The 16194-nt window shown below is 37.8% G+C and overlaps 1 protein-coding gene across 5 annotated transcripts; it reads right to left on the minus strand.

Moving 5' to 3' along the window:
- Window positions 1-4096: 4096 nt before the first annotated feature.
- LOC121943533 lies at window positions 4097-14170 on the minus strand. 5 transcript variants are annotated; one of them, XM_042487068.1, is made up of 8 exons: window positions 14089-14170; window positions 11607-11632; window positions 9806-9873; window positions 7903-8202; window positions 7010-7291; window positions 5721-5840; window positions 5578-5620; window positions 4097-5331 (listed from the first exon to the last, which is right to left on the minus strand). In XM_042487068.1, exons 1-8 carry the CDS (start codon window positions 14146-14148, stop codon window positions 5283-5285), a joined length of 948 nt encoding a protein of 315 aa, XP_042343002.1. In that variant the 5' UTR covers window positions 14149-14170; the 3' UTR covers window positions 4097-5282. The 5 variants fall into 5 exon arrangements, with proteins under 5 accessions (XP_042343002.1, XP_042343004.1, XP_042343006.1 ...); XM_042487070.1 differs by having other exon boundaries at window positions 5578-5639; XM_042487071.1 differs by having other exon boundaries at window positions 5287-5331; window positions 5707-5840.
- Window positions 14171-16194: the final 2024 nt, after the last annotated feature.

Below are 16194 nucleotides of genomic sequence, written 5' to 3' on the forward strand. Positions count from 1 at the left end.
GAGCGACACAGATTCAGGCTACATGTCATTTTCAGTAGAAGCCAGTGATATGACGCTACAAAGTGATGCCCAACACTTGTCACTGGGTGACACTGCTGGATACACTACAAATGAAAGTTGAGTTAGCCTCTTCTTTTTTTAGTGCTCAAAAAACAGTGAAGCATCAACTAATCATATGTTTTTTTTTTTCTAACTTTGGTACTGTTTAATTACCTTAGTTAGCTGTGCTACCTTTTTTTGCCTTGCGGTGCACACAGGATGCAACGGGGCTGCAAAATTTCATGTTAAATAGGGGGCTCAGTCATTGATGAAAAGCACAGATGTTTTTTTGGCTAGATACAAACTTTAGATGGTGTTTCTTCAAGTTGGCAAGTCGCAGACACACTCAAACCCATGATGACATAACCATGTTAGCTTTTGAGAAACATTACAACAGGTACTCTGCAATATTATAGTTGGTCACACTGTTGATGTGTTGTTCCTAGTGTGAACACAGCATTAGATTGAGCCATCTGCATCTACATAGGGAGTGGGTCCTTATCTATGGAGATAGAAATGCTGCACTACCATGTTTCTACAGTAGCCCAGAATGGACAAACCAAACATTGGCTCTAAATTGGACCATTTGGAAAACTGTTTTTACATAAAATCTTTCATTTAGTGTATTTGCTGGTTTAAATCCCTGGCTTTGTTTGTTTTGAGAGGAGGCCTCTGTGGATAATTCGGCTCCTGGTAAAGCCTCCTGAACAATAAACACTGAAGGCAGTCTAACCCGGAAAAGTTTCAGCTGGTTGAGATTTGCAATCCTCACCACTAGATGCAACTAAATCCACCTAAATCTTACACAATTTTCATTTAAAGTACAGAAAGTAATTCTTCTCCCCGAAATATGCACATTCCTCTCCCGTAACAAGCAGTTCCATTTTACAAATTTAGCATAACAAATAGCTGCTTATGTATTGTTGCATTGGTCACCCCTTCCCTGGGTCTTTCTTTATCTCCTCCCCTCTTCCCTCTGGTGTGTTAGTGTTCTTTTCCCTATCTCAGGCCTTGGGTCATGGGTCACAAAGCACAGAGGTGATAAATGCTTCCAGGTCACCTCTCCTGTCTCTGGGGGTCAGGGCGAGGGGTTTCTGCAGTGACAGCAACAACATGATCACTCAGCTGAAGCACCACAGCTGCACCTTCTGACCTGTCTCTGCTCCATCTGCCTCATTCTGTTTCTTCCAACTACCCAATCTGCAAAAAAAAAATTAAAAATCTTATAAAATATACACAGATGGAGCGTGCACCACCAAATTCAAAGCACAAGACAGGACACTAATAGGTACAAACTTTAGAAAACATTTGAATCAGTTATTGCTTTCTGATGCACTACACCATGCACACACACACACAAACACACACACACACACACACACACACACACACACACACACACACACACACACACACACACACACACACACACATCTGATTTAGAGACAGTGAAATGCCTGGTGTTATTTTAAGAACGTTAACAGCTCAATGTCCCTCATGCTGATCAGCTCCGCTCTCCCACTGTGAATCGATTCCTTGTCCTCCAGCTCCCCATACTAAAACTAATCTAGTTGACTTTCATAACTAGTGTAATCTGATTATAAATCCCCTGGTATGGACGCCACACAGAACAGTGTGGCAGAGGTCACGCGCTGCTTGCTGAGAAATGCCACAGGACTGAGTTCTGACTGAAAAGGCTCCCCGTTAAGCAGGAGATTACACACTCTGCTGCATCACTGGAAAACAGAAAAGTGTGCGTAGATTGTTCTTAATTATTAGATCTACTTTCTTTGTCTTGACTCCAGATAAGCTAGTGAACACTTGAATTCTTGCGTTTGTAATTCAGTTTTGGAAAAAAAATTGCTTAAGTTGCTCATTATCTTAAATGACTGGTTTCTGTCCTTTAAAGTAAATGTTTAATCTCAGAATAGACTTTATTTATATAGTTACAGTTGATCAAATACTTATAATAATCTATCTATCTATCCATCTATCTATCTATCTATCTATCTATCTATCTATTTATTCATCTACCCATCCATCCATCATTTTGTTTTGTTTTTTTTTCCCATTTTCAGGTAATTTTCTGGTGACTTTTTTACTAATTTCTTGCTATTTTTGGGGTCATGTTGTTAAGTTGCTCACTGTCTTCTCCCCATACTTTGAAGGAAATCAACCCATTTTCTCAGGGTTTCAAAGGGTTCACCTCACTGAACAAACCAGTTGGAAGGTTGTTTTTTAAAAAAAAATGTTTTTCTATGCGTTCCACAGTTTCCTAACAATATACAAATATATATAATTTCCCAATATACCCAAAAATATACAGCTCCCTGCTCTGATTGTTGTATATTTGGTGAGAAGTTCTAGTGTTAAGATTTCCTAATAGTAGCTCTATCTCATGTTGAGCTTAAGCGCCTCATATCCTTTTCCAGTACCTCAAATTGACTAATGTTTATGTTTAAACCAAGTCTGACATGTGGTGTATTTCTCCTGCAGCCACCACAGAGGAAAGTCCTCCCTGGTTTGTTTGGGTTAGACAGCCGAGGAATGAGGGAGGGAGGACAGAGGGATGGGGAGGAGTGGGAGGTGAGGGGATGATGACAGGGGAATGCAGGGGTGTGAGTGAGTTTGGACAATACTCTCTGAATTTTAAAGAGGGGATAAAAAAACAGCAAGGGAGAAGGGGAGTGGAGGTCGGGAGAAGAGAAAGCGTGGGTAAGAAAAGAAGAGAGAAGGTGGCAGAAGGAGAGGAAGGGAGCTTGTGGTGGCTGTGGTGGTGGTGGTGGGGGGGGGGGGGATGGGGCAGAGGGGAGGATAATTAGAGGGAGCAGAGGGGAAATGATGGAAGAAGGAAAGTGAGAAGGGGAAGGAGTGAGTTTGTGCAATGAGGGAATAAAAGAATGAAGGAGGGAGAGAGAAGGATGGGGAGGATAGATGTGGGGAGAAAAGAAAAGGGGAGGAGGGCAGGGAACTTGGGGGTTACATTCCTGATGTGCAACCAGCCTGGTGCTGCTCTGCTGCCCAATGTAAACACAGGGCCGAGAGGTGGACTGACAGCCTGTCACAGTGACTCATGAGACAGAGCGAAAGCAAGCGAAGAGGGGAAATGGAGGTGTGCTGCGAAAGAATAAAAAGTGCAAAGAAGGAGAATGGGAAAAGAGTGGTAGAGAGAATATTTTGACACAAATGATAGAGAAAGGCATTTTGCTGCTATAATGTTAACAATATTCTGTGTTAGACAGGGCATCCTCTTGCCCTTTTTCTCGTAGACTCAAAACATTCATGTGAGTTTATTGTGCGTAGTCCACTCTTTTTTCTTGCTCTTATTTCTCAAATTTGCTTGATTTCTCTCAAAAACATGAGAAGAGAGCAGTGAGCAATGAAAGAAGAAATGTAGTAAATCAGAAAAAAAGAAAGAAAGAACAAGAAACTGAAGCAAAAAACAAACATGGAAATGACCTGAAAAAGATTAAAACATATGAAAATTCTGTAAGATTAAGTATTTTAATTCCCTAGCTTTTTAAAATAGTTTTCTGAATCTTCCAATTTCTTGTAATTTGTGCAACATTTCATATGAAGTTGCTCTTTGCCTTTTGTCACATGTTGTTTTTAAATAAATCACACCAATTTGCTCGGGTTCGAAGGTTTAAATGTGAAAGGCATCTGAAAGTAGCATAAGAAGATGGCCTCATCAGTCTACTGGGCAGTCCAGTAGACTGATGACGCTCCAGGTTTCAAACGGTTAAAGCAGGGCTGCTCATCCCTCTTCTGGCAGGTGACCACATATTGAGGTCACAGAGACGTCATGTATCCCCATTACAAAGGATTGTGCATCATGTGCCAAATAGATAAACATTGCTTTAATTCCCCAAGTAGGTGGAAAGGAAGTTGCTTTTGCAGACTCGCAAACAATTGTGATCAGGCTCATGGTTACCTCAAAATAATATTCAGACGTTAGAGCATACATAACACTAATCAGCCATGACGGAGAGCTTTGTCTTGACTCTGTGGTGTTACTACCCCATCTAGTGGCAATAAAATTGCATTACAGCCGAAAAAAGGTGGAGTAAAGCTTTATTTTTAGCCTTTTAGCCTTTTTTATAACAAAAAATATTAATAGACATTATTCCCACAACACTATAAATTTAAATTACACATGTTTAATTGGTTTAACCTTTTAGTTTCAAAGAGTAAAAATTATATACAGAACAAGATAGTGGAGTTATCAGAAATGTCACACAAGACAAAGTAATAGTGGCTATTAATGAGGATGGTTTTATACAGATTTAGGAAATGAAAGCAGCCCTTTGGGATTGTTTGGTAAGTATGAGGTAGGGGAAATAATATCCAAAATTACCCAAAGCAGTGTAAACAGGGTAAATTATATTTATTTTATATTGAGGGAAAAAATGAAATAAATATGTAACAAAAATAGACATTTCAGACATTTTATAACAGAATCGTCACCTGAGACAAAAAATGTCACTGCTGTGAAAATATTATTAATAAGGGTGACAACAATTTAATTAATGAAGAACACACCCTTCCCTTTGTATTAAATAATTAATTGAATTGCACATTACAGGGTAATTCTACAATACTGGAATTGATTGTGGAAACTTGCATACCACACTGCAGATAACAAATGTATGTACTCTGACTGAGCTTTCCTGCATTAATATATCTTTTTCACAGTTTCGGTTACTGGTCATTTGTGATAGAAAACACTAATTAGAGCCTAAAACTACAGTAACCTAAAAAGTAAAACCCTGAAAAAATTAGGGAACTACAGTACATTACGATCACTCAAGTAAGTGAAATCCCACTCCTTCCTGTGGACATCTTATAAAAATAAAATCTATGTTTCATCAAACTTTAAAAACATTTTTTTGTGCTTTTGATTTTAGAGCTCACATTGCTGGGAAGTGTGCCCCCTCCCAAAAAACTGTTTTCCAGTATACAACAGTATCTCACTGCAAATCGCTGGAAAAGTCCTTTTTTTGAGAAGTAAGCTTTTCTCGGTTGAATGACGCACTGTACTTCACCCGTAAAGGGATACTGATGAGGAATACTTCCTCAAACACTTAAATGTCACATGTGTCAGTGAAATGTTGACAGCATGTGGTCACTGTCTTTACTGGCCCACACTTCAATGCAGCCAGTCAGTCACAAGTGTATTGTACACTTGAGTGACATTCAGTTTTAATTTCAGAATTGTGACATCCACTTTTCCAATTCAGCACTCAAGGTGTGTCTTTCCCTTCAGTCGTTTCATTGAGGCCTGTTAACTCCCTGGAGACCATGAAAAAATAGAGAGAAAAGAAAGGAAAAAGGAGGGATAAGGTCAGTGGTTACAAGATGATGCTCAAGTTAAAGCGAGTAATGTAAGGCAACTGGGACTTCATGAATTGGTACATTTGTTCACTGTAGTTGTGCCTCAAGGAACTCTTTATTAACTAATTTTACATTACTTATGAATGTAATGCATGTAATGCAGCCTTTTGAAATGAAGCCATTTATATATAAAAACCCACTTACTCCTCATGTCCATTTATTGGCTTCACATCTACTGCTGCTGTTCCTGGAAACCAACATAAAAGCTGCTGCTGTCATTCAGACTTTTTACAGATATGCAAATGACTGCATAACATCTATATTGTGACAAACCTAGTATCTGTTACCTCTCTGGCCTTTCTTGCATTTCAGCCACAGCACCACAATAATGATGACAAACACCACGGCACAGACGGCTGCTGTTATCACGCTGGGACTGAAAGTTTCAGTTGGATCCTGGGGGGTACCTTTAGATGAAAACAACAAGAGTCAAAAAGGTATAAACTAGGACAGTTGAGTTTAAAGCTTGAGCAACATATTATGTTTTCTTATTCTTAACTCATATTCCTAGTTTTTTATTCAGTTATTCGTAAAACAGCTCAAATAGGAGTAAATTTTGTATTTGTTGGGGACTGTTTTTAGCAGTGGATAAATGCACATTTGATGCTCTATTGAGTGTTTACAGCAGCAGGACAGAGTATGTGGTATTGACTCAGTGTAAGCTGCAGTGTCCATGTTCATGGGAGCAATGGTATGACTGATTAAATAGTTTTTGAACAATAATGGAGCTCTGTGGCGTAGAAGAATACAGCAACATAATAATACACAGAAACTGTTTGTTTGGTCATTGTTAGTATTTGCTGATAAAAGAAATTTAAATCACCAGACGTGTCCTGTAAAGTGTCAGTCCACCTAAATTAACAAATAAATAAATATGACCCAAAAAACATATTTTGCTCTCTTAAAGGTCCAGAATGTAGGATTTAGGCGCAACTATTGGCAGAAACTGAATCTATATTGTAACAGGTACTTTTCATAAAGTTTATAATCTACTTAAAATAAAAATCATTGTGTTTTTTTTTTTTGTTTTTTTTTTTACCTTAGAATGAGCTATTTATAACTACATGGAGAGCAGGTCCTCATAGAGTCTGCTATGTTGCACAGCCATGTAATAGTCAAACCAAACCCTGGCTCTAGGGTCATTTGCGTTTTCACAATAGCCACAGTAGTCAGCAGCCCCTCTATGACAAAAGTGCAGGAAAAACACTGTTTTTCATTGTTTTTACCAGTAGTACCCAGATTGTAAACAACAGCATTTCCACTGTTAGCATTAAAGCTCAATGCACACCAGTGCCCAATTGCATCCTCACAGACCTATTGGCTTGACTATAAACTTTTGGTCTTGTTAAGCTTCAAAATCACTTCTCAAACATGCAAACTTTAAATTCCTCTGTGAAGTCAAATGTTAACAGGATGTAACAGGATGCAAAAAAATACCTTACACATTCCTTATGCAGTGTCAAGGCCAAGGGGTTTCCAATATCTTTCACACTTCCCAAAACATACCCAGTGAATGAAAGCATGAAAACAGAATTTGTTTGAGAACCATTTGGACTGGTCTTTTTGAGTCACTTACAGACATTGAACGTCTTTGAGGTGACGCCACCCACAGAGCAGCTGAGGGACGTCTGCTCGCCATTAGTGCAGTTGACGTAAATGGTGCTGGAGCTATTGACCATCATGGTGATTGGATCAGGCATTTGAGTGTTGTTCACTTCACTCGACATCACGCTCTCTGGTATGTCCCAAGTCACCTTGGTCCCCGGGTAGCCACCATGTGAGGCACATATCACCCAGCAACTGATGTGACGGTTTTCATCAGCACAGTTCACTGTGTGTGCAGGTTCACTGTAGTTTGCTAGGAGAACGAGACAAACACAATTAGAGCACTGTCAGGTATCGGGTTGTATTTCATGCATGCAGCACGTCAAATTTTATGAAAATGATTATGTTTACTTTAAGCACCAGTCATCTAGATGGAAAGAGTTTTCACAGGGCCACTCTAAATCTAGATCACAAACTCATAGACTCATGGTTACAGAGAAAGTAATGGATTAAAGAAAAGGGGTTAATTTTTGGAATTTAGGCACATGCACATACTTTTGCAGTTAAAAAAAAAATTAAATCAAGGCATGGATTTTATTCTTTGTCATTCCCATTCTTAAAATCTCTGTGGTTCTGCACCTCAAACATATTTGAACAGCTATTTGAGACATTTAAACATAACGATTTTAAATAATTTTAATAAATGTATATGTTTTTAAACAGTTCTTATTACAGAAAAGAAATATTTAAATTTGACAGATTTTTGCATGCAGTTATTTGGTGAATCTTTAACATTGCTTTCAGGTAGAAAAGCTAGTCATAACCTACAATGTTAGAAATGAATCAGAGAAATGCCTGAGACAGAAACTCCTAAAATCCCAAAACCCAAATACATTTTAAAGGTTATATTTAACACACTCTTACCTGTGACACTGAGGTAGAAGAGTGTGTGATTACGAAGCATCTGTCCGTCTTTGTATAGGATATGACACTGATAATCGCCACTGTAGGAGATGTTCAAATGGTACATGTGCATAGTGTAATCGTGATCCATTCTGGTGTTCTCCCATGTTTCTGATATTTCTTTTGATGCGTGGTAGCCATTCACAAATACATCGCCCCTCTGAAAGTACAAAAATACTAATTTCCTTTGTTTATCAACAGGGCAATGAAAGGTCACATTGCCACCAACCTCCCCTCTGAGCTGACTTGAAGCAGCACTTTCTGCAAAAGAAAAATATATGAGAGTAAAGGGTTAAAGCACGCAGGGCAGCCATACATGAAACAAAATGAAACAGTCTTAAGGGATAAATTAATGCAAGACTTGGTACACAATCAGATGCAGTTGTAGGCTATTTAAAATTTGAAAAAAAATCTCAGGCAAATTGTGCTTTAAGTAATGTCTAAGTTGGCAGCATTTTTGTAAAGTGCATTATAGACAGCACCATGACAGCTAAGTTGCTCAAATGAAAGTGAGGATTGAAAGACTAGCAGTGATGAGTGTAGCATAATATCGGGGGGAAAAAAACAAAACATAAGCAATATTAGCGAGTCAAGTCAAAAACATTAGACTTATGTTGTACAACAGATAGTGAAACCTCAGACTAAATGATTTGCCCACTTTATTATTTGATTATACGTTGAGTTAACAGTTGTGGATAGGTGTGAAAGTCAGGGTTTTTTGTCCAGGCTTTTTTGACAGCTCCTCTTTATGACGTGTTAGACTAATCTCAGTTCCTACTCAGTCTATTTGCCTGTTATGTTTGGTAAAAAAAATATACAAAGCAAGCAGTGTCCTTTTCATGTTTTACATGATCTAAAGGTCAAAATATCGGAAGTGATTTTACAGTGAGCTGGGGATTTTTACTTTTCATTGTCACTGTGTGTGTGTGTGTGTGTGTGTGTGTGTCCAACATTAAAACAGTATTTGGTAACATTTATAAAAATATTTTGTCATATATGTTAAAACTGTCATTATATTCACACAGCCAATGAGACAGATAATCTGAGAAAAAAAAAAAGTTTTCATACTCATTTGTCTTTTAGTGCTTCTAATGACCTTACTGCGTGTGAAAGAAAACAATCAATCACAGCAGAAGAGTCTTTTACGTAGCTGTCGATCATTGCTCGTGACCTGTGGTCAAATTGTGAAACCAGGCAGTGCCAATTAAATGTGAAACAATATTCTTTTACTGCATTGTCTATTTCTTGCCTCAGGGTTGGGGGTTTTGGATAGGGATCTCGAACCCAAGGCTACTGCGGTGAGGACACAACCTCTGTACATGGGGTGGTGGCTCTACCAACTGACCCTGTCTCATGTACTTCTTTCAGAATATAAAGTTAGTCTCAGCAAATATGACAAAAAGTTATATTATATTCTGCTGAAAACAAATATAGGATTGATGGAGGGAGTGGCACTGTAATAGTAAAATTATGTACCTTAAAGAAATAGTTCACAAATAGTTTGATCGCTTTCTTGCCCTGTGTTGGATAATAAGATTATCATTTAGAAAGCAAATTTCCCAAATAGATAAGTATTCATTTAAAACCAAAACAACGAGGTAAAAGAAGACAAAATGTTCTATAGAGCTGCAGAGTTGAATGATAATTATGTAGGCTACACGTTCATCACGGCCAGTCAGCTTTAATCATTATATGTTGTTACTTGATTTCTATGTAGTTTCAAAACTGCTAGTTTGTAATAAAGCATTTGGTACTGCTTTGGACTGTGACCAAGCTACTTAGATCTACCTGGATAAACAACTTGTATCTGTAAAACCAAGATGAAGGTGTTTTGTTGATGCAATGATATGATGGAACTGCTCACCTGTGATGGGAAAGTGCCACATCATAGTCAAAATAACAGCCAGCAGTGGGAAGAAAGGCCCTTGGTTTCTTAGGTGACACAAAGAAACATAACTGTTTACATGGTTACCCTGGTAACGCTGGGGCATTACAGTGAAACACAGACATACAAACACACAATCTGATAAGCTATAAAAAACAACGTCACCACAGCTTAAACAATACTTAATACTTAATTCCCCTGGCACTGTGCTCAGAGATACTGAACTCAATCTGAAACCACATGTGCTCATATTGGTTGAACGTGCCCTCCTCTGTCAGTAACAGTTGTTCTTTCTAAAGCTGAAATGATTGTGTGACCTCTCATACTCTTTAAAAACAAAGAAACACTCATGGGTGTGATCAAAGTAATAATAAAAATAACATTTAAAAAAAATGATAATGATAGTAAAAATAATAATAAACTTTATGTGTATAGCACCTTTCATACAAGAAATGGAGCCCAATGTACTTTCCAAAAAAGAAATTACACACACCAAGTGCTTCACACGAAAAGACATAGAATACATAAAAACACAATAAAAACCTCCATGTAAAAATAAAATGAGATCAGAATAGAATACATAGAATGCATATCCACATGGATAAAACCCACTTGATAATACTAGTAAAAGTTAGATAAACTAAGGATAAAACTTGAATGCACAGAATACATAATATAAGATAGACAATAAAATAAAACCTTAAAGATGTGCAGCATCAAATAAAGCCCTACATGGAGTTCAGCACTCTGAATATGAATGTATGAATGTAAATATAAGTATGTCAGCCTACTTTCTGGATCCTTTATTCCAATTAAGAGGAGAGTTATTACAGGAAAGACATTTAACTCAGTTTTCAGTATATTTGCCATTTTAGGTATTTAGGTAATTTTACATTAAATTTATGTTGTCAACCACCGGATTACTTCAGTAGAATTTGAGACTTGGAGTCTAACTCTTAACTTTTATCCACTGAAATTAGTATGTACAAGAGGGTTTTTAAAATCTTTAATCTTTAGGTAAAAGTACTGCTATAACACTGTAAAAAAAACTCTGTTAAGGTAAAAGTCCCAAATTAAAAATGTTACTCAAATAAAAGTAAGCATAATCAGAAATGTGGAATTAGATTTTTAAAAGTAAAAGTACCCAATTTAGAAAAATCTAGAAAAACAACAGAACAAGAAATACAATACAGTACAATTTCCTCATACTTAAATACAGTACTTGATAAAATGTGCATTGGTATCTATTTTCTTAAGCTCCAGTCCTTCGTCCCAGGAATGAATGCTGGGTGTAAACTTTTCCACTAAAGACAAAAGTTGGATATTAGTGGGTGTTAATTGGGGGGATTTTTTTGTCCAGTGGGAAAGGGGCTCAAAAATTTTCAGCAGAAACTGGTTATTTTTACCACTATCAAACCTGTGTGTTTGAGTTAGTCCTCAGTGCAGACTAATGAGAGATGAGAGGATAGTTTTAGTTGTTTCCTGGTAATCGTTTGTGGTTGTCAGACAGGAAGATGTTTGACATTCATGTGACATAAAGTAAAATTAATTTCCAGGACTACATCACTGGCTGTTCTGTGGAAATTATCTTCGGTGCCCCACCCAAATAAAACATTTAAAAATGCTGATGAGGGTTGGAATTCAGGTCAGCAACATTCGCAAACCCTGTAAACCTGGTAGACAGAATATGCAGACCATTTTGAAACAGTCTCCACGTGTCACAACATTGTAATGCCTACTGCTGTTATTTAAAATGAAAGAAAAAGGGAGGGATACTTACAGAAAATACTGCAGGTTTTGTGATTGCTGTTGAAAACACAAACAAGTGACTGTTACAAGCGTGATCACCTTTTCAAATCAGTTGGTATATTTTAAATCAGTGCACAGTAATTAATCATGTAGGAATTCAGCATTATATTTGGCCAGTCAGTGATTTGCTCCAATTTTTCTATTAATCTAAATCTTAGTTAGCTTGGTTGTTTTTTTTTTTGTTTGTTTTTACTGTTAAACAAAATAGTGATGTCGTAGTTCCTACAATCAAAAGGCACACCTAACCACCTCCTCTCAAACCACCACTGGTTTGTTCACAATGGATATACTTTGCAAATTGTCTTGTTTGTGGAATTGAATCTGTCTTGAATCTGTACACAAACAAGAAACATTCTCGTCTGAACTATTTGACTGGCCCTCCACAGTCAGACTTGAGAAGGATAGTGTCTCTTTGAAAGAAATCATCCAAACAGTTTTTAACATACCTAGCTAAAGGAAAGTCCCAGAGAGCAGAGTAATCTTGTACCTGCTGGTTTCAGACAGTGCCTTTTTGTATTCTATTAATTTGAATGTGGTATGATAACAAGATTGTTTCTGGGCATTTTTGAATTTAATTGACAGGACACCACAAGTGTAAAAGGGGGAGAAAGAGAGAGGGGGCGTCATGCAGCAAAGGACCAAGGCCAGAATTAAACCCACAGCTGCTGCAGTGAGGACACAGTTTCTGTTCATGGGGCGCCCGCTCTGTCCATTAAGCCACCAGGTGCCTCAGCTAGTGCATATTTTTGCATTGTTGTGAGTAAAAAAATCGATTTCCTTAAAGACATAAATGTTTTAAGAAGTTGGTAGCTGGCTTGACCTTTACTGTCAGGAAATCCCTAGACTGAAAGCAATATCTGAAATGTTCAAGGAAAGGGACAGCTAGAGCTGTCTGCTGATCAAAATGTATTACACACCTTTTCTTCTTAAACACTGTCACTTTACTCATGAATACAGTCCATACACAGTTTGAAATTACACAGGCTTCTGTCACTCTTTTGAGAAATGTTTAAAGCACAAATTCACAGAATATCAACTAAAAAAAAAGAAAACCTTCAGAGAAACTCCAGGGGAAACACCATGCTTCATAATGCAGCAGTGTCTCTCAAGAGAAACCACATCTGAGGGAATTCCCAAGGAATGTAAAAATACCTTTAGTACTGGATCATGGGAGTCATATGAATAACCGGAATTTTTTATTTATTATAAGAAGAAAAAAAGGAGCAGCAGGCATTTTGTCCTTTACAGTTAAAATTAGCTGTGATATGGACATTTTGATAGAGATTTAGTATTTTTTTTCTGTGTGTGTGTGTGTGTGTGTGTGTGTGTGTGTGTGTGTGTATGTACTGTACGTGTATGTGTGTGGTTACATCAGCACCTAATTATCCAAGCTAATAAAATAACTCTACATTAAGTATACCTTTTTGAAAGCATATGTAGATTTTCTTTGTTGATGCACTGGAGATGCTGTCATTTATTGCGCTATACAGATTAGACAAATAAGTTAGATAGCCATGAAAAAACAGAGAGCACTGATTGACTGTGTGATATGTGTGCTTGAGCTCACTTCTCTCTACGGTCTACGGTAATTATAGTAGTAATCAAACATTTACACATTGACCTGTGCTGGGGAATCCCACATGACGTAACACTTCTAGCCCTGCTGTATTGTTTCGAGGCAAGAGACACATGCCTGCCTTGAACAAATCAGATAAGCTACGAAACCACCTTCCTCGTGGTTTCATATGTGGCGTAGGAGCTGTTTGATGCTTCATGTGGCTAAAAAAGAGAGGACTGCAAAGATTTTTTGTTTTAGTTTGGTTATACAATGTATGGGTGAAACTGATTAAAATGAGGTGAGAGAATTGTGGCACGAGAGCTTTATTTGTTTAGCTGTTATTGCCTAACAGCCGAATCTTTCTTTCTTTCTTTCCCAGAGAAACTAGAGAAACAGGCCGACTTTCTATTTCCTTTTTCACGAGATCACAACAGTGTCATGTCTTGCAGAGGCCACAAAGATGTTCTGATTTTAGAATATCTGAGCCACAAGTAAAATAAACACCTGCATTCAGCAGGTGTTTATTTTACTTGTGGCTAAAACTGTTAAATTTTTTTTGTTCACTACTTCTGCTGTATGTTACCATCTAGCAACGTGTCAGCTGTTGTCGGGCACATGCTTTTCCTGTGTAGATCTTGATTCTGAGAAGTGATAAGTCTACAAACACATACACACACACACACACACACACCCATGTGTACTTCCAAACACGAAGCATTCACAGGCTTCTCCTCAATGGCATTCAGAGTATTTCCTTCATTCAGAAAAGTATGAAAATGCATTAGAAACTGGATGACCTCAACGTGATAGAACATTAAAGCCTTATTTACAACAGTAAAATAAATTCCTTTTAACGGAGACGAGAAAAAGAAAAGAGGAAAAAACAAGCTCTTACCATTGTGAGGCGTCGTCTCCTCTTGCTAACTGAGAGTTGAGACAGGGACTTCTTCCTCATACATGCAAAAAAATGGGTGGAGCTAAATGACTCATCTGCCTTTTTTTTTAAATTCTTTTTTAATCACATACAGTCAGCTAGCTCTGAAAAACAACCTGATGTCAGCCCGATTAGTTGCAGTAGAGAAAGAGCACAGGTTATGGCTTTATTCTCTGGTGTCAGTAATCCAGAGCAGCGTCACAGTGAGCCAGCAAGCACAATATCAGGACCCTGAACCTGAAGCAGCTAAATGTAATTTAACTATCATTCATTTTATTATTTCTAGCTGTGCTTTTCTGTGACATATCATAATGTCTTTTGTTTAAAAAAAGGACTGTAGTAGCAAATGTTATATGTATCATATGTAACCAAGGTTTGTTTTGATGTAGATGTATAACTAACTGTTAAGCAGCTTGAAGAGTAATCCACAGAGTCATGTCGCATGGGGTTGCATGTGCACCTCATGTGTTAGCTTTCGCTACGTTTATGGTGACGCCACAGATGATATCAGGAAGCTTGATGAACTTCCCTGTCTGCTTACCAGCTCAGTTTTGTGTGACTGTGTGGTCATTCTTTGGAAGAGATCAGAAACATTTAATGCATCTTCAAAGAGCCATGATAAACTTGTAATATTCTGGTGCAATTTTTTTTGTTTTTTTTGTTTACATGATACATATAACTGCGTAAGAGCCGGAGCCTGCTCAGTGAGGGGGAAGGTGAAACTGAAGATCAGAGTTAGTTAGTTTAATGACAGGCTCAGCCATTATTACACAATCTTACTTTGGACATGGCGTGGGTGAAGTGGAAACAATTAATTTTCTTACAGAGAAAAATCTGTGGTTTTAATTATCTGGGTATGTCAAAAATAATGTTCTGTTGTGAAAGCAAAGTCTCAGGCATGAGATAGCAAACATGCAGGGTAATAAATTAATAAATACTTCACCTTTTTGAAGCCACTAAGAGCAACTTTGAATGATAAAATAGATGGGTGGATTATGAGGCAGCAGGCCTCTGGGCACAGATATGACACACACACCTGCAGGACACACAGACTTTGTTTGGAAGTTGCCTCTTTGTGGTATGTGTCTTTGTAGTAATTTGAGGTTTTTTTTCTTTTTATTGGGGGGGCTTTTTGCGTCTTTGGTTGGTTTGTATCTCTTTGTAGTTGTTTTATGGTGCTGTGTCCTTGTTGTGCCTGTTTTGGAGACATTTTGTGTCTCTTTGCAGTTCCTTTGGATCTCTGTGTGGTCCTTTTGCATCTCTCTGTGGTCTGTTTGTGTCTTTTCGTGGTCATCTTGAGTCTCTTTCTGGTGATGGCCTGTAGGCCCGTTTAACAATACATCTGTGTAGGAAAACAGCAGAGAGATGCAGCATTTACAACTGTAAGAAAATGTTTAATTTGCATTTTGTTGATATGTCACAATCTATATATCTAATCTGTCGTTTTTCATGTTGTAGTGATTTTTCTAAGTAAGTGTGCTTGAATGCCTATATGGCGCACAGTATCACAGACGCCTCTTATTAAATTGTGCACTACTGACATGTACTTGGTAAATATTCACCCTAAATTTGAGAGAAATTCATCTTGAAAATGATGTTTTTTCCGTGAAAATCAGTGGATCCTGAGTGTGTGTGTGTGTGTGTGTGTGTGTGTGTGTGTGTGTGTGTGCGTGCGCATGTGCGCGCATTTGGGTTGAATTTGACTGTGTTTGACATTTTGTCTTAGGTGGTGAGCCTTTTTTCTCACAGACTTACAGTATACTCCCACAGTATGTCCCACCTTCTGACATATTCAGATGAACATCTTTTCACTTCTATTTTTCATTCACTTTGTTATAGCATTTTCAGTGATGATGGATGTTAAATCAAGTACTGTAATTATCCATGTGCATTACAAGTTAATCATCTGTCAAAAAGTTAATAATTTGCCCTAGTGAGCTTTAGTGTACTACTGCAGCCTGTATCTGAGGCCAGAGTCTCTAATGTTTGCGGGTATGGGTATTCTACTTCCTCACTACTGTGATTGAAAAAGCAGATTGACCAAGTGCTGTCTATCGGATGAATAAT

The sequence above is a fragment of the Plectropomus leopardus genome, chromosome 5, assembly GCF_008729295.1.
Source record: "Plectropomus leopardus isolate mb chromosome 5, YSFRI_Pleo_2.0, whole genome shotgun sequence".
NCBI lineage: Eukaryota > Metazoa > Chordata > Actinopteri > Perciformes > Serranidae > Plectropomus > Plectropomus leopardus.

Excerpts from the sequence above, each read along its gene's own strand:
- LOC121943533 (XM_042487068.1), bottom strand. The coding sequence starts at position 14,148 with ATGAGGAAGAAGTCCCTGTCTCAACTCTCAGTTAGCAAGAGGAGACGA. Across the intron at positions 11,633-14,088 it reads GGAGACGACGCCTCACAATG|CAATCACAAAACCTGCAGTA; the intron begins GTAAGAGCTTGT and ends TGTTTTCAACAG. Across the intron at positions 5,841-7,009 it reads CTCAAAGACGTTCAATGTCT|GTACCCCCCAGGATCCAACT; the intron begins GTAAGTGACTCA and ends TTTCATCTAAAG.